Here is a 17,305-nt window from a genome sequence, read left to right as displayed (position 1 = left end):
ATTATCCATTTTTCCTTTCTTTATCTATTGCCAACCATTGAAACATATTTTTTGTCATCAGAACGTTGCTTGGAATGTCAAAAGAGATCAAGAGTGAGTGAGAGAGAAAAGCAAAAAGAGAGGGTGAGAGCAACACAGCAAGAGAGCGAGAAAGAGTAAATCAAGAGAAATAGGAGGTTGAGAAAGTGAGGAAAGCAAGAGCGAAAGGCTAAACTATATGCATGAGGGCTTATGTTGGTAATTTCACTCAAAGCAAAGGGTAAAAAAAAAAGCCAACTTCAAAAGGTCGGACAAATTTCATTTTCTCCCCAATTTTGAGTCATCCATATACCGGACCTTTTTTTTTAATAGTAATGAAGATAACGTTTAGATAGCTCTATTAAACATAACCTTTAATTTTATATTAATAGATTAATTAATCTTTTAAATTTCGAATATATATATTGAAAAAAAATGGAATATAGGTAAAAAAAAAACAAATTCAAGAATCTATGAAACAATAGACATAAAATTGAAAATTAAAAATTTATTAAACAATGTTTAAATTTTAAAGATCAAACAAATACCAACTTAAAAGTTCAATAACCTAGTCAATTGAAGTCGAAGAATCGATCTTTCATTCTCGTTGTATTATTATTATTTTTTTTTCAGAAAAAAGTGCGCAGTTTTATGAGAAAGATGGGTCCCTTAATAGAGAGCGTGGCATTCCGGTGGTTCTAAATGCATGGGAGCCTCACAATCTGCAGACTTCCGTGGCCACGCCAACTTTCTTCCCAACTCCCAACCATGGCCGCACCTTCATTCCACGTCTTTCCTTCTTCATCTTCCCGCTAAAAAGGAAAGAAAAGAGAAAACCCACTTCACCCCTCACTTTTCTCCCCATAACTCAAAACCCCAATGGCGAAATTCTCAACTCGACCCCATAATAGCCCTTTTCTCCCTCACCCCACTAACCCCCGCAGTTCAATTTTCCACTCAGTTTCACCCACTCGCTTGATTTCTCAATCCCATCTCCTTCGATTAAGCCTCCGTGTTTGTTGTAGCATCAAGGAGAAAGAAAATGTCAAAGGCAATGAAGAAATTCCCCCTGTTCTTTCTGGCTTGCGAGTCGATGCATCGGAGCGAACTAGGTCTATTTCGAAATCTGAAAACGATTTGAGCTCTGGAAATGGGATTGATGAAGTGGGGTTTGATTCGAATTGGCCGCCGTGGAGGAATGTTCCTGATAGATATAAATTGATTGGTACTACGGCGCTTGCGTTCGTTATTTGCAACATGGATAAGGTTTGTTCCTCTGTTTTTTGTGACTTTTGAATTTGATTGAATAAAATGTTGATGGGTTCGAATTTTCGCCGTGGGTCGTCATGTTTTTAGGTGTTTTTGTGGGATTTAGTTGAGTTTGTTGTTGTGATTGTTGCCAGGTGAATTTAAGTGTTGCTATAATTCCAATGTCGCATCAATTTGGGTGGAATTCTTCTGTGGCTGGATTGGTTCAGTCATCTTTCTTTTGGGGTTATGCTTTGAGCCAGTTGCCTGGTGGGTGGCTTGCCAAGATATTTGGTGGGAGGTCAGTATTTAAGTACCACTGTTAACAGGTTTATTGTTTCTTTAGCGAACCCTTTATTTATTGGTTATTTTTTGATCAATGAATTCCTTGGCTGAAGCGATAGTTAAAACAATTGCTTCAAGAACTTTCTGCCTCACAAAACCATTGAATAGCACAGTTTATTGGGTTTCCTAAAAAGATTCTGAGAGAGAAACTTTGAAGCTTTTGTTTGAGATGCCTTGTTCCTTAACACTTTTGATAATGATTTTGTTCTTTCGTTTTATATTTTTGAAAGTTAATTCTGTGGTTAGCTAATTCTAGCATTTTAAGGTTTTTCACTTATTAAAATTATGGTTTTAAAACGATTCTGAAAGAAAATTTGAAAAAGAAGAAAAAATGTCAGTAAACAAGCATAATTTTTAAGAAGAAAAATAAAATGGGTCCTTAATGTTTACCTTGAATCTTAAAATCGGGCTGGTATTTGTCAAAGGCCACTTGATGTTCTTGTTTCTCCCTGGTTATCTCGAGTGGCAAGTATGCTTTAATTCTTGTCATGCTTGAACTATGGAATGCCACATTTGTACTGCCAGTAATGTCAATGGTAATCTTAATCTTTACCATTTCTAGAAAAGCAGCAGCTTCAGCACCATTCACTGCCATTCATTATCATTTATTAGTAGCCTCAACTGGAATGCTATATGCATTCTTTAAATTTCTGTATATCACACAATAAGCTGATGGAAAGAGTCATACTTCTTAGCACTTTGTGATCTTTTTTAATTAGAAAAGTTTTGGAGATCGGAGTACTGACATGGTCGCTAGCTACCGCGCTTGTTCCATTTCTTGCTGGATATATGCCTGGGTTGATTTTTTCCAGAATTTTGGTGAGTGATGCTACTTGTAAAAGTATAACCACTTCCTATGGTTTCTCTCTGTTTTATCTTTGGCCATGGCCTTGAAGTTTGTAATTTCTTGTGGCAGGTTGATCTACTTGCTTATTCTGTTTGCTTGAACATCATTTGCACCCTTCATTCTTCAAATTTGATGGGTTATCAACCTTACAATTACTATTCTTCACTGCATATAGGTTGGCATCGGAGAAGGGGTTTCACCATCAGCTGCAACTGACCTTATTGCAAGGCAGGTTTAACTTGCATTATCATAAATGGTCATTTTTTGGACATATTTTCATCACATTTATCTCAAATTATTCTAAACTTTTTTTTCCTTTAAAAGAATATTCTTCATCTAGCTCATTATTCGATTTAACTAAGGTAATATTACCATGTTTCTCTACTATCTTTCATAAATTTCATTTTATGGATGAACAGAATTCGTTATAAATTTCATTTTAACTAGTTTAATCCTTAAAAGCCTCAAAAACATGAATTACAGTATATGTATCTTAGGGACATAAAAGCGGTTATAAGTTTACAATATCATCAATGAAAACTTTACATTGAACGGATTTGACATTTTGATTGGTGCATGCAGGTCAATTCCTCTACAGGAACGCTCACGGGCAGTCGCATTTGTTTTTGGTGGGCTGAGTGTAGGAAGCGTTTCTGGGTATGTTCTGTTGAATGTGAGTTACGGGATAAAAGGGATCTAACAACATGTGCTCCGTTAGTCTGTTTCTGAATGAAATTTGGATAACTCAATCCAAAAGGCTGATATTTGAAATCTAAATATATTGAAAACACAGGTTCATGAAAATTGTTTCCCCTCCTGTTAGTTCTTTGGACAGAATATTAGGATTTTGAATTTTTGCAGCTGATGTAACTCCGGAGTATGGTTGATGAATCTAATTTCTTGGACTGCCTTTGTAGTCATATATATATATTTTTTTTGGCAGACTTCTTTTGGCTCCTTCTCTCATCCAAAATTTTGGTTGGGAATCTGTGTTCTACATTTTTGGCTTTCTGGGGATAGCTTGGTAAGTTGCTTCACCTGTTACTGTCTTTTCTTGTTATTCATACATTAAATTGTTAGGATTAACTTGTAATTCTTTTGTGCAAGTAATAGAGAAGTAATTTTCGGGGATTTATTTGAGATCTGTTCTCTAGGGATAATTTGGTTGTTTCTGGTTATTGAAAAACTGATTAATGATGGCTGGTTTCCTAAATATGCAAGTGGAAACAAAATAGTTATTCTTTAAAAACTAGATGAAAGTCAACAATTGCAAGTGTGGAGGACCAAACCATCAATCTTTGGGTTTATACTTGGTTTGATTTTTGAAAATGAGTTTTAGATCCTTTCTTGGATTCACTTTCAAGTGCTTTAAAATATATTTTCAAGTACTTAGAAAGTCAATCCAAACAGGCTTTTAATCCTCACCATTTCTTTTTTTCCTTTTCTTTTTTCTTATTCATTTTAGTTTTGGGTTTGTGGGTCTAATAGTAGAACTAGAACACCTACTTTGAGGAAGAATTATAATTGAACATTCAAAATTGAATGAATATGAATTGGATGCAGTAATGGTTAAAGGCTTTGTGGTTGAAGGTTTGCAGGATTTCAGTTTCTGGATGGGCAACCGTCAGTACCCCTTAAATCCATTTCAGGTTTGCCTTCAGACATTAAAAGAAAATATGGGTTTGAAATTTGAATGATTAACAATAATAATAGTGTTAGGTGTAAGCATTTACTTTATTTTATTCTTTCTGCCGTAGCTGTATCCGAATCCGAGTCTGAGTCCGGGTTCCCCACAAAGAAATCAACAAAACCCTTCAAACTCCAACAACTACCTGCTGCACTCAAGGTATCTATGTGTGTCTGATTTGAAGCCAAGTTAGTCATTACTATTTTAAATTTAATTAACTAAATGTTCTAAACAAAATAATTATTTCTCCCAGTGAGTTCACATTTTTTTAAAAAAGAGTTTGATATTGTTTTTGCTCTCAAATCAACTTAATTTAGGTTCAATTGATCCTTAAAAAAGGAAAAAGTCAATTTTTACCTTAAACAAGTTCATTAAAAGCCAAGTTTTGTATTAATCAAGTTTGACTTGGCACGAATAGATTATCGAATAATTCTGTCAAAATTCACAATTTTTTGAAACAAACATCTCTAATATTGCATTCTTCCAAGAAGGCAACCTAAACATAACTTAGTGAATAAGATACCAATTACTATCCTAAGATGATCTAATCTCCACTCTTGTAGTTGATGAATTCAAAACATTGTTTCTCGTCCAACCATATCAATTTTATGCTAGATATATAATTTATAATGTATTGAATATACAAAAATATTTTCTATTTTTGATTCTGCGAATAAAAATTTATTTGAAGGTAAATTACAATACTTTTTCAAGTTTATGGTAAATCTTGTAACACTAATCCTATTTTTTAGTATTTTCGTTAACATATTGATATTAATATCGATGCCATGACATAAAAAAGAACTAGTTTCAAATTTCTTTTTGTGTTGTATATGGAAAAAGGTTTAAATATGTTTTTATTAATCATCTTTCTTTTTTTAATAATTTTTTTGAATTGTTAGGAAGTACCATGGAGGGGATTTTTGGAGTATCCACCAGTATGGGCAATGATATATACTCATTTCTGTGGGAGTTGGGGTCACTACACTTGTCTCTCTTGGCTTCCTACTTATTTTAGGTACTTTCAGTTTTTTGTTTCCTCATCATCTTCCTTGCTTTGTGTTCAAATGGTAAACTGAATTTGGATTTCATCCACATTCTTATGCAGCGAGGAGTTGAACCTTAATTTGACTGAAGCAGCTTGGGTACCTCGCTCTCTTTCTATTCTCCTTTTTTTTTTTTTTGGTTCATATTCATATCATTATTTTATTACCTGATTGCAACCATGTTGCATGATGATTTAACTTTCTTACGACTCCTAGAAATTATTCAATTCAGGTATCCATCCTGCCACCCCTGGCTTCAATCTTCGTGACAAGTGTTGCATCGCAGTTAGCTGACAACTTAATTTCCAATGGTGTCGATACCACAGCAGTATGGAAAGACGAACTCCAAAATTTTCTTTTCAAGAAGCATTCCATTCATAATTTGTTTGATCCTCTTCTGTTTTCCTCTATGTAGGTAAGAAAGATTTGCCAAACAATTGCCTTTGTGTCTCCAGCAGTTTGCATGACTTTGTCCTCTGTTGATTTAGGATTGCCACCTTGGGAGGTAGTAGGAATTCTAACCAGTGGTTTGGCCCTCTCTAGTTTTGCATTATCAGGTACAATCTACATCAAAGATACTTTTATCCTTGAAATAATATTTTTCAGAGTTATTGGATCAAAGTTTCCTATTTCCCATAAAGTACCAAGATCATTATCTGTTTTCTGCAGGACTCTACTGTACTCATCAAGATATGTCACCTGAATATGCAAGTGTCCTTTTGGTATGTAAGCTCTATAATATTCCGGTTCATATCAACATTCCTAAATTTCATGCCTTAACAATTCTCCTCAGGGCATTACGAATACCGTTGGAGCAATACCCGGTATCGTTGGAGTTGCACTCACTGGCTTTCTTCTTGATTCAACCCATTCTTGGAGTGTAAGTTAACAACTTCCTCTTTTTCTTTAACATTTGATATATTTCATTCATATCCTCTGACTTATTTCTTATCTTCAACATTTCCTGTTTGCTATGTGTAGATCTCATTGTTTGCCCCATCAATCTTCTTCTACTTGACCGGGACAATTGTTTGGTTGGTCTTCGCTAGCAGTAAACCTAAAAACTTTTCGAAGAATGAATAGTGTTAGATTACACGAATGTGCTGAGGAGAACTCCAATACAAGCCATCAACTGCATTTCATATCAGGTTCTTCAGTTGTATATCTGTAGTGAATACATGTATGATTCCCCACAAAGAAGCATTATTACTGATCATGTAAAGATTTTGTCTTCTTATTGTTAGTCAGAGTGATCCTGCCAAAGTTGCATATGTTCTGTAAAATTTGTATCTTCTGCCTATAGTGCTATCTACGGCTATGGATTGATTTTCCGTGGTCAATGTTGATCCAGAGAGACTCTTGCTCTACATTTTTTTCACCTTGAAAAATATGAATCAAATATTACAATTGTTCTCTTATTGGAAAACAACCAATCTGGAACTGATTTTCAGTTCCATACATTGCTACCTATCCTATCTGCATGCAGGGAGAACAATATTTGGTATGTGAATGAATACAATTGAAAAGGGAGCCACCATTATTGGTTCAGATGAATTTACATGCTGAGGTTCCAATGAAGGTATGTTCCCTGATGAATTTACAGACAAAATCTTTCCATTTAGCAGCACAGTTTGACTATGCAGGTTTCCATCCCTTGCTGTTATATGATATTCCTCTCTGAAGGCTTCGCCTTCGAGACCATGAGGTCTAGGTATCCGAACAACCTTTGATTTATGCTTATAGGATCTGTGTTTATGGTGCAACCCTCCGGTTTTATTGAATGCAATTCCAGCATGAACTGTTGTGTCACCATCTAGGTTGAGCAATAGTAATGTGATTCCTTTCTGTAAAAGATTGAGAGTTAAATCAGAGTTGAGAAACTAGTGGCATTTCTTCATTTTCTAGTTTTAGCTCCCAGTTGTTTATTTCATTGACTTAAGCAATAGGGAGAAAAACCAAATTTAAGGTTATCATGGTATATACTGCCACTTACGGATTGTTTAGAACAATGTGCATAGGCTCGTATTTTTTTTGTCCCGTTAAAGCTTGTGGACAGAACATTCCTTCCCATCAAGCGATGCCATAGGAGTGCACTGAAATGAAGAAAGAAACAAGAAACGAGCAAGCTGATTGTTAGATAATTGTCCAATAGTAATGGGAAGGAATGAAGAGTTTAAGGTCAGAAATATTGGCTTAATCTTTCTTTCACCTGTAATAGTCTGGATTTGGTTCAAAGGTTGTCGTGTTCAGTAAACCATAGTTTCCACCAATCAATGTCTGCCTGCAGTATGTTTTTGTATCGAAAGTGGCCGCCATACCGAGCTGGTCCAAGTACCTGGATAATGTACACACATAAAAGAGTGTTGTTTATAAAGGTCTTGAAAGAAATTTACATGAATGTTTTCTAGAGTCTAAATTACCAGAAACTAAAGACAAATGCATTTGTAACCAGATTATGCCCACTGTTGTAAGCGCCTCCTGCTTCCCCAACCCATGCTTTAGCTGAAGTTGGAGAGTCTTCAAGGATCTCATGGAGCTTGTTAAACGTATTGACCATGCCATCGAGATAGGACGGGTCAAGAATCCTTTCGAGAAGATGCTCATCAACTCCTGTTAATAAGAAAAAAGCTTCAGTGCCTACCCATTTTTCGAAAATTCATTAGAGTATTACTTGGCCAATGAATGATACCTGGTCCTAGATTGTATATATGGTGTGTGACAACGTCTAGCGATTGGGTAGTTTTGCCAATGAATTCTTTGAACCAATTTTCATCAAAGAATCCTCCAGGTGCTATGATTAACGGTTTCGGTTCGATACCCTTGTAGATACTTTGGACCATGTTCTGAAGAGCAATTGTATCAGAAGCATACTGTTCTGCTGAAATTCTTGTTCCAACTCCATTTCCACTCAATTCGTTCCCTGAGCATAAGAAAATGGAAATCAATCATACATTAGAACAGAAGAATCCTTCTCCACTCTCAAATATGAGAGACAAGGTCATTTGAGGTGAACTAACAAGAACAACTACTCTCCAAAACTCATCGACGAAGAATGACAAATATCACTTCTCGGTCTCCGGTTTTGAATTTTTTGTGTAAAGAAAACAATTAGCAATTCTTACCAAGCTCCCAACCATGGATGGTGTAGTTCTTTTTGACAGTATAACGTATTAACATTTCAGCGTTCGAGCAATTCCAAGCTCCTACAGCAGACCCATCTGCTGCAATTTGTCGTCCATTGAGAGCATTTAATCCGAAGATAATCTTAGTACTGAATAAGATCACAAAACTTTAGCATTCAACTCTTGAGAAATGTTATTTCATGTGCAAAAAATGGGATGAGATTTTCATTACCCTCCTTTCTTGAAGAAGTCATTTAGTTGGTCCCATCTGTTAGTAGGCAAACAGCCTTGACTGAAGCCAAATAACTCTGAGGCGTTTCTTGAAAAAGAAATGCATGGCTGCTGGTGATCTTCAGTATCATATATGATCTTATCTTGCAAACTACCACCCAATCTAATCTTTAGGGGTTTAAATTCTGCACCATTCATGAAGAGGTATTAGCTTTCATTTTTGCATTCAAATATATAGAGAAGACTTAGGAGACGAACGACTAAAAAAAATGTAAGAACATAAGTGCATACAAAAAAAATATATACAAAAATCCCACTAGAGAGGTTCCAGCATCCAGCTAAGTACAATGTTGCCTAATTCCCAAAAAAGAAAAAGAAGACATCTTCGAAATCGAAACTCTATAAAAGACATGAAATCTCATAGAGGACCAAACCTCACTAAGGTCTCGTTCTACATCTCCAAACACTCCCTTGTTCCTCCAAACACTCCATTGTTCCTCCTCTCTAAATATTGCACTACTCGAGGTTTAATGTATGACTCATGTTTGGTTTGAGGTTTTGCTTATACCAAATTATAGATTCACTAATCCCATAAGATACCTGAGTTGAACCTATGAAACCGGTGTTTCATATTGAATATTAAATATTAGCTACCACAAATTATGAAGGTACAAATCAACGGGATAGTATTAGCCTAGAGTTTTATAGTTCATTTTTTATAGTTCATAAAGACTTTCTAACTTCTTTATAAAGCTAGATTCATTAAAACTGTGAGCCAAATAGTCAAGGAGCTAGAGGAATTCAAACCTTTGACTGCATTTAATAGAATGTTGTTGCCCAGGTCCTGCAATTCAAAATAAAATAAGAACGAATTTAAATATTTCAGGTAGTATAGCACTAGACAGATTATAGGAAAGCATATTTAATAGTAGAGGTCACCTCATAAGAATTATTATTCTTTAGTCAATAGAACCTAGTATAAAAGACATTAAATAATTGTAAACATACTTCCAAATCTCAAATCCAATTAATCTTTTGAGTTTCTTTGTTTTGTCGTCCACTTTCAAAAAGACCCAAGTAACTAAAATTCATAATTGAGGAGGATTTGGAAATCCATTTAACCTTCCAATCTTCTTTGTTTTGTTACTTCCAAGTTTTCTTTGTTTTATTATCCACTTTCAAACAAATCTAAATAATTGAAATACATAATTAAGCAACGAGAAACGAGACTGTACGTAAGGATGAAAGGATTCTCACTTTTCTTAAGCAATAAATACAAAAAAAAAAAAAAAAAAAAAAAAAAAAAAATCCATAAAGGAAACTTAAAGAAGAAGATCAAATAATAAAACCCAGATGCCAAAATCTATGAATACTATCTCATCATTCATAACAAAAGTAAGTCGCCATAAATGAGTTTGAAAATCATCGGAAATCTGAAAGAAATAAGGAAAAAAAAATTACTAGATTCAACAGAGAAGCTTGGCCCCAACTGCAAGTGCCGTAATCGCATTTCTCAGGAGGCCACCAATCGAGCGTAGCACAAACAAAATCTTCATCAATACCTCCAATGGCGGATTTGCCGTCAATCAGAACCCTTCCTCTCAAAAACCCTTCTGAGTTCACTGAACCGGAAGAGAGAAAGAAGAAACAGACCCAAAAACAAAACCCCAGAAGCCAAACACGAAAACCCATTTCTAAAAACTTCTTCAAATGGGGAAAGATCAAACGACAGAAAAAGAAGCCATGAAACTTCAGGCGATTTCAGAGCTGCTAGCCATTAATAAAAGGGAAGAAGAAGACAGAGTGTAAAGAAAGGAAGAATATGAATATAGAGTGATTGATGAAAAGAACTACTTGAAATGTTTATATATATATATACTATACAATACAAGTCTTGGAAATTAAGAAATGAAAATGTAGGTTAAAATGATGCTAATGAATGGACCATTTAACAATTTCGATGTCGGATCTGCATTAAAGAAATGGCGCTAAAGGAACCTTTCTTCTGTTTTTTCCTTTTTTTTCCTCTCCTGGGGGAGGTGTTGATGGAGAAATTATTGAGTGTTGTATGTATGAAAGAGAAACGATAAAAGTATCTCAAATTTATATAAATATCAAGATTTTTGAAGATAAATATCTCAAATTTGTATCGAGTGGTTATGATTAGTAGTGTTCATGGGTTAGGTTGAAAGACTTCTTAGATCCAATTTGTTTGGGTTGTAAATTTCTTCAACCCAAATAACCCTTATTAAAAAAATGAATCTAACCCAACCCAACCATGAAATATTTGTGTTGGGGTTGATTCGGGTTAATCGGCTTATTTATTTAAAATTTTGTTCTAAAAAGAAGCAAAACGTAAATATGCAAAAATTTAATTTAATTATTTTCATATATTAAATTAAGATTAACAACTCAATTTCAAAGTGAAAATTTTCTTTCTAAAGTGTAAAGAAATTATTTTTAAGAGTTGTTGAAGAGTAAATTATTTAAAAAATATTGGAATTAAATAAAATTAAAATTAATATATGTATAAATAATTGTGTTAATAAGTAATAAAAATATATATATTAAAGTTAATAATAAATTCGGGTTGGTTCGGGTTGGTTTGGGTTATATTAGTTGAACCCATGAACTAATCCAACCCATAAAATTTTCATTTATTTGAACCCAACCCAAATGAGTTGATAACCCAACTTAAACCGCACGGATTGGGTTGGGTTGATCAATTTTTTCTGGTCGTCGGGTTTTTTGAACACCTCTAGTTATAATATAGAGCGTCGAGATTTTTGGATTCACATAATGATTACAAAGAGTCAGTCACGTTATAACAATTTTATTGAATGGTTTCTAAGCACGATTGGATGTACGAAGAAGAAACTACACAAGTATCTTGAAATTGTATCAAATGATTATTATGAAGCATTCAGATTTTTGAGTTCACATCCAATGGTTATTAAGTGACAAATCTTATTGAATGATTCTTAAGTACAAATGTATGTATGTTAGAGAAACTGCAACAGTATCTCAAATTTGTATAAGTGGTTATTATAGGCAGTGAGGTTTTTAGATTCACATCCAACAATTATTAAGAGGTAGTCACGTTATGACAATCTTATTGAATGATTTTAAGAATGGTTGAACATATGAAAGAGAAACTATAAAAATATTTTGAATAACTATAAAAATATCTTGAATTTGTATTAAATAGTTATTACAGGACATTTTGTATTAAGTAGTTATTACGGGACACGGCAATTTTCAAATTCATATCCAACCATTATTGAGAGATATAGGCAATATTTTGATGAGTGGGGATAAAGTTTTAGATTGAAACTTGAAGTTGGTTGCAAGTGGACCCTTTATTGGTTGGCGTTTTTCCTTTTTTGTTAATGGAGAAATTAGGAAGAATGCTTAAGAAATAGGCATTTTCTTAAGGAAGGGTTTCTAGCCATTAGCACCCAATTCACGGTTTGCCATGTCAACTAATTCTTTTTTTTCTTCGTTCCTCAATGTGTTTCAAATTTTTGAACTAATCCAATAGTAAAGGTAGTGGAAGAAGTCATTTTCTATGTTATATTGAGCCAGTTTTAATCTTAAATTTTTAATTTTATGAGATTGTAGTTATAAGTATTGGTGGGACGAGATTAAGAGTTTGTTTTTTATTTACAAATACTGGAAAATCATTTCAAACTGGTTTCAATTTTATCGATATTGGTTCTTTTGGTTATTTTTAATTAGGTTTGAACACATCGAGTTTGATATTTTTTTTTTCTCTTTATTGATTTTATGGGATTTGGATATTTTCATGGTTGGATAAAGTAGGTTTGATTTTGTTTGATTTATTTGGGTTTGTTAAAACCTTCATCTCCATATTTCATTTCATTTGTTGAAAAGTTCATTGTTATAAATCCCTTTTTTTTGCTTTATTCCTTTTACAAAAAAATCTAATATTTTAGTAGATAATTTCAAAGGCATTAAGAGAGAAAAAGGCATTGCCATGATTTAAATTCTTTACTTTATCAAAAGGACAATTGACAAACTGAAACTTCACTTTTGTACAAGACAAAAGCTTTAATAGAGACCATTTTTTTTAAAAAAACATAAAACCTATAGAGAATGGACTTTATAAATTTCTTTTATTTATTTTTTAAAGAAATAATCTTCATCTTCAACCTGATAATGAAACCCAGATTTTAAAACAAACCCCTTTTTTAATCTCTGCTTTTGGTTTTCATTTTATGGTCCTAAATTATAATAATAGATTGTAGCCTGTAGAACAAAGATATTGTTTTTTAAAAAAGAAAACATAAAATGAAAACTAAAAAATGTCCCCATATAACGATTTTGTTTTAGTTTTATATTTTTGAAATTTATGTTTGTTTTTTTCTTATATTTCTTAATCATAGTTCTCAATTTTTTTGAAAAATAACTTGACTTCTTAGTTAAAGTCTAAAAACAAAAATAAGTTTTTGCAAATTATTTTTTTAGTTTAAAAAAAAAATTAGTTTTTGAAAACATTAGTGGAAAACGAATCACAAAACAAATAAACTTATAGGTAAAAGTACTATTTATAAATTTAATTTCCAAAAATCAAATGATTACTACAACTCCGTTTGGCAATCATTTCTTCTTAGTTTTTTTTTGTTAGTTTTTTTGTTTTTGAAAAAAAAGCTTATTTTCTCTCATTTTTTATAATGGTTTGCATTTTTCTTAAATACAAGAGTTAAATTCTTAGTCAAATTCTAAAAACAAAAACAAGTTTTTGAAAACTATTTTGTTAGCCCCTTTGGTAATAGTTTTTTGTTTTTGAAAATTAAGCTTATTTACTCTCATTTTTTTACAATGATTTGCATCTTTTTTAATTACAATGGTTGAATTTTTAGCCAAATTTTAAAAACAAAAACAAGTTTTTAAAAGCTATTTTTTTAATTTTTTAATTTTTAAATTTTGGTTTAGTTTTTTATACTATTGGTAAAAAATACATAACAAATGAAGAAATTTGGAAGTTGGGGTAGAGCCTATAGGTTTTATTTTAAAAAACCAAATGATTACTAAATATGGTCTTAATCTTCAAATTTTGGCTTGGTTTTTGAAAATGGAAAAAAGTTGATAACAAAACAAGAAATTTAAAGGTTGTAGGAGTATTTATAAGCTTAATTTTCAAAATTAAAGACAGAAAAATTAGTTGATTACAAAACGGGGTATAAATAATTCGCAGTTTTTGAAACTTGGAATTTAACTAAGAATCAGAATGTTTATATAGAAATTTTTTAAAATGTGATTAAGAAATGATGTGAAACAAGTTCCATTTAAAAAATAAAAATAAAAAATCAAATAGTTATGAAAGAAGACTTTATTAATTGGATTAGGGTTTTGGGATCAAATTAGGGCATAGGACAGATATTTTGAGCCATGCACCACAACCCAAAAAGAAAAAGCTAATCACTTGACTGCTACAGTTCAAATTAGAGGGCAGGGAAAAAAAAGAACTTTTTGAAAAGAAAATTTTCAAAATAATTGGAGAAAGTAGCCAAACATGTGATCTTTGTATAAATTATAGGACCAAAGGGACCAACTTGGACAACTACTCAAATATATATATATATATATATCTCCCTTTTTTAGGTGAACTAAGCAAGATCTTTCTTTTCCTTTTATTTTATTTTTTTTAATCCAATGATCAAGTTTCATTTGTGTCCCTAGGTCAAGAGTTTGGAGCATTATTTGTAATTATAAAAGTATATCATGTGGGCAATTAATTTTTTTTTTTTTTTTAAATGGATGTAACCTTAATCTTTGATTAAAATATTGTTACTTTGAAAATCATAGGGGGGTACCCTTTTGACCATAAAATAGTAGTTTATTGAGAACTAAATTGTTGTTTTTATTCTTTATCTTAAAAAGAAACCCCTGGTGAAACCTCCATGCCTACTGCCTATGTGACTTTTGTGGGTTGATATAATTGGATTAAATTATAAGTTTTCTTGAATTTTTTTTTATGTCGATATCAATTTAGCTCCACTTTTACTTCTGTGTTCAATAAATTTTTGTTATCTAATAAGATCTTAAACATTTCATTTTGTAGGTAATGAATCCCTCGATTTTTTAGTTTGTATCTAATAGGTTTCCCTCTCTTTTTACCTATTCAATAACTTGTTAGAAAATATTGGACCTACTAGACACAATAATTAAAAGTATAGGACCCATAACACAAAAAATATAATTTTATATCTTATAGGCCAATTAATTTTTTTAAAAAAAGAAAATTGAATGTGTCAAAGAGTTGTTAAACACAATTTAAAGACCTTATAAATTTTAAAAAATTTTGAAATAAATACAAACCTAAAAGTTTAAAGCTAAACTTGTAATTTGATGTATAATTTGTGGTCAATGACACATTCAATTTCAACTAGGATTTTAAGGGATGTTTGGAGCATTGAGTTGAATATGAAGTTTGGAACTAATATATTGGAGTTAAGAAATTTATGTTCGAGATGCAAAGTTGTAAGATAGAGTTACTCAATAAATGTGCAAAATAGAGAAAGAATGAAAGATGAAATTTAAACGTTTTTATATCAAAGTTTTTAGTTTTTTTTTTTAATAAAAAAAATATTTTTTTTCTTTTTTTCCCCTCTCTCTCAACTCTTTCGGTGATGATCAGAAGATAGGGTTGGGTGGGTGACCTAACTCCATTGGGCACCTTTGTTTCTCATACCTAATTTGATCCTCTATCCAACTTTACAAAATTTCCTAAAGCTGCTCCACTCTTTGAAATTACTCCAAAAATCATCTTTCAAATGCTTACCTAATCTTTAATCCTTACCATATAACAATTCTTATATGATTCGTATCTAAAAGTTTACGTCTCAAGACATTTAATTTTTATAAGATAAGAGTATAGAGTTCTATAAACTCTTAAGACACGATTTTAATAACATTATATAAATCAATAACATTGAGTATATCTTTCTTTCTTAAGAAACAATAAACAACAAACTATATCGGGTAAAGAGAAAACAGTAATGAAAATGAAAACTCATCCAGTCAATTTTGCAAGCACATGCGCTAGAAAATTGTAATACTGCTTCATATAGGAGAAAGAAACGGCATTAAAGCTAATAACAAAATTCTTTGCCACATCAACGAAAATAGACACTTCGGTGAGATCCACAAAAGCCACATTAAGCAGATTAATGACCTCCAACGATCAAATTCCACCAAAATGAACATTAATGAACAAGAGATTCTCTACCACTGAAGATAGGTCATCGCTCCAAGAAACTTAATCTCATCGTGCTAATTTAATAATTCAAATTTTTTTTTTTTTTTTTTTTTTGGAAAATGGTTAGTAGTAAATACCAATTAATTAATAATGCAATAAATGTTGAAGCATGTACTACATGCTTCCATTTATTAGGAGATGGGACCAACATGGCATTTACAATCAAGGAGGGACAAACATATATCATATTTTTAAAATGGCTTCTCTCTGTTTTCTCTCTGTTTTCTTCATTAATGTCTTTGTACAAAATGTCTCCTTGTGAATATTATCATTAGGTACTGTCAAAAATTATTATTATTATTATTATTATTAGGCCATTGGGGTTGGTGATTCTCTTCTTCAATAAAAAAAAAAGAATAAAATACAAATAAATAAATAAATAAATTACATGCCTTTTTCATATTTCCTACATTTGAGATATTCCTTTATGTTTAGACCTTTAAGAGATGCATGCTTTATAATTGAAATAAGATATCATTAATAATCGCATCTCCCTTTTACTTCATTGCAATAACAATTAGAATCATAATAAAGTAATTTTTTTCCTTCACTAAAACTATTTAGAAAAAAAATGTTCCACTTGGAAGTACTATTCATAAAAATCATTTTCTTAATATTTCACTGTCCCTTCCATGTGACTCAAATTTTGAACCTTGGTTTTCATCATTGGAAATTAGTAGAATTAGTGATAGTGGACACAAAAGTAAAAGCAAAATGATATCGATATCGATAACATAATATCTTTAATAAAAACAACTTCATTTGATAGGAACAAGCTCATAGACAGTTTTTCCCACTTGTTTGATCATCAAAAAAGATATATTGCACATTTCAAGTTAGAAAGTAATATGAACTCTGATTTAATCTCTTTGAGTTCTCGAGCATCCTCAACTTGAGGTAAAAATTAGATTGTTTCTGTGTGTATATCTTTATTATAAGTATTTACTTACAATTTTTATAAATTGCTACAAAAAAAAAAACATTTGTAGAAAAAGTTAAGAAATAAATCGTCCAATATGAGCTAGCTTAGCGATAAAGCTAAAGTATATATTTTAGAATTTATTAGACGTACATGATTATCTTTTTCAATAATTTCTCAAATGAAAATCTACCGTAAATTCTATAAATTGCAACATTTTTTTTTTAAATTTAAACTAAAAATTGTATCACTACCAATAAATTTAAAGCGTCACTATTTATAGTTAGTTAAGTTTAATGTTAAAATTGATCTTTAAATTTTTTAAATCAATTATTATTGTTGTTGCTGTACAATTAGATGTACATATTTAAATTTAAAATGTAGATATCGACAAAAATTTTAATCAATTCTCAATCATAACTCAAATATCAATAATTGATGTTGGTAAATATTTTTTTTTGGGAAAAAATTATAAAAACAAAGATTAAATTTTAATTAATTAATATTCTATGTTTTTTAAACCGATTATATATACATTAGGGGTAACACTTTGCTACTTT

The 17,305-nt window shown here is 31.6% G+C and overlaps 2 protein-coding genes across 4 annotated transcripts; one reads left to right on the top strand and one right to left on the bottom strand.

Moving 5' to 3' along the window:
- The first annotated feature begins 651 nt into the window (after positions 1 to 651).
- On the top strand, positions 652 to 6,541 carry PHT4;5 (phosphate transporter 4;5). 3 transcript variants are annotated; one of them, XM_039035111.2, is made up of 15 exons: positions 652 to 1,284; positions 1,422 to 1,567; positions 2,331 to 2,430; positions 2,634 to 2,686; positions 3,041 to 3,115; positions 3,402 to 3,482; positions 4,049 to 4,107; positions 4,216 to 4,304; positions 5,048 to 5,163; positions 5,254 to 5,290; positions 5,424 to 5,519; positions 5,607 to 5,748; positions 5,861 to 5,913; positions 5,985 to 6,071; positions 6,173 to 6,541. In XM_039035111.2, exons 1-15 carry the CDS (start codon positions 898 to 900, stop codon positions 6,272 to 6,274), a joined length of 1,623 nt encoding a protein of 540 aa, XP_038891039.1. In that variant the 5' UTR covers positions 652 to 897; the 3' UTR covers positions 6,275 to 6,541. The 3 variants fall into 3 exon arrangements, 1 of the variants encoding a protein (XP_038891039.1); XR_005482518.2 differs by having other exon boundaries at positions 727 to 1,284; positions 5,424 to 5,602; positions 5,680 to 5,748; XR_005482519.2 differs by having other exon boundaries at positions 727 to 1,284; positions 5,424 to 5,606; positions 5,680 to 5,748.
- Positions 6,534 to 10,643, bottom strand: GUS3 (glucuronidase 3). The gene is made up of 9 exons (XM_039035112.2): positions 10,006 to 10,643; positions 9,352 to 9,388; positions 8,546 to 8,729; positions 8,314 to 8,462; positions 7,881 to 8,111; positions 7,612 to 7,801; positions 7,401 to 7,526; positions 7,185 to 7,284; positions 6,534 to 7,035 (listed from the first exon to the last, which is right to left on the bottom strand). Exons 1-9 carry the CDS (start codon positions 10,234 to 10,236, stop codon positions 6,664 to 6,666), a joined length of 1,620 nt encoding a protein of 539 aa, XP_038891040.1. The 5' UTR covers positions 10,237 to 10,643; the 3' UTR covers positions 6,534 to 6,663.
- Between the last annotated feature and the right edge of the window lie 6,662 nt (positions 10,644 to 17,305).

Source organism: Benincasa hispida, chromosome 6 (assembly GCF_027475165.1).
Source record: "Benincasa hispida cultivar pf3 chromosome 6, pf3_genome.v1.1, whole genome shotgun sequence".
Taxonomy (NCBI): domain Eukaryota; kingdom Viridiplantae; phylum Streptophyta; class Magnoliopsida; order Cucurbitales; family Cucurbitaceae; genus Benincasa; species Benincasa hispida.
The sequence above is the reverse complement of the archived record's forward strand: the minus strand, read 5'-3'. Positions and strand labels throughout refer to the sequence as shown.

What these genes read in the sequence shown, in the direction of transcription:
- GUS3 (XM_039035112.2), bottom strand. Translation starts at nt 10,236, where the DNA reads ATGGGTTTTCGTGTTTGGCTTCTGGGGTTTTGTTTTTGGGTCTGTTTC. An exon ending in AAGCTTCTCTGTTGAATCTA is followed by an intron (nt 9,389 to 10,005) that starts GTAATTTTTTTT and finishes TTTGAATTGCAG; the next exon opens with GACCTGGGCAACAACATTCT. An exon ending in CCAAATCCAGACTATTACAG is followed by an intron (nt 7,285 to 7,400) that starts GTGAAAGAAAGA and finishes TCTTCATTTCAG; the next exon opens with TGCACTCCTATGGCATCGCT.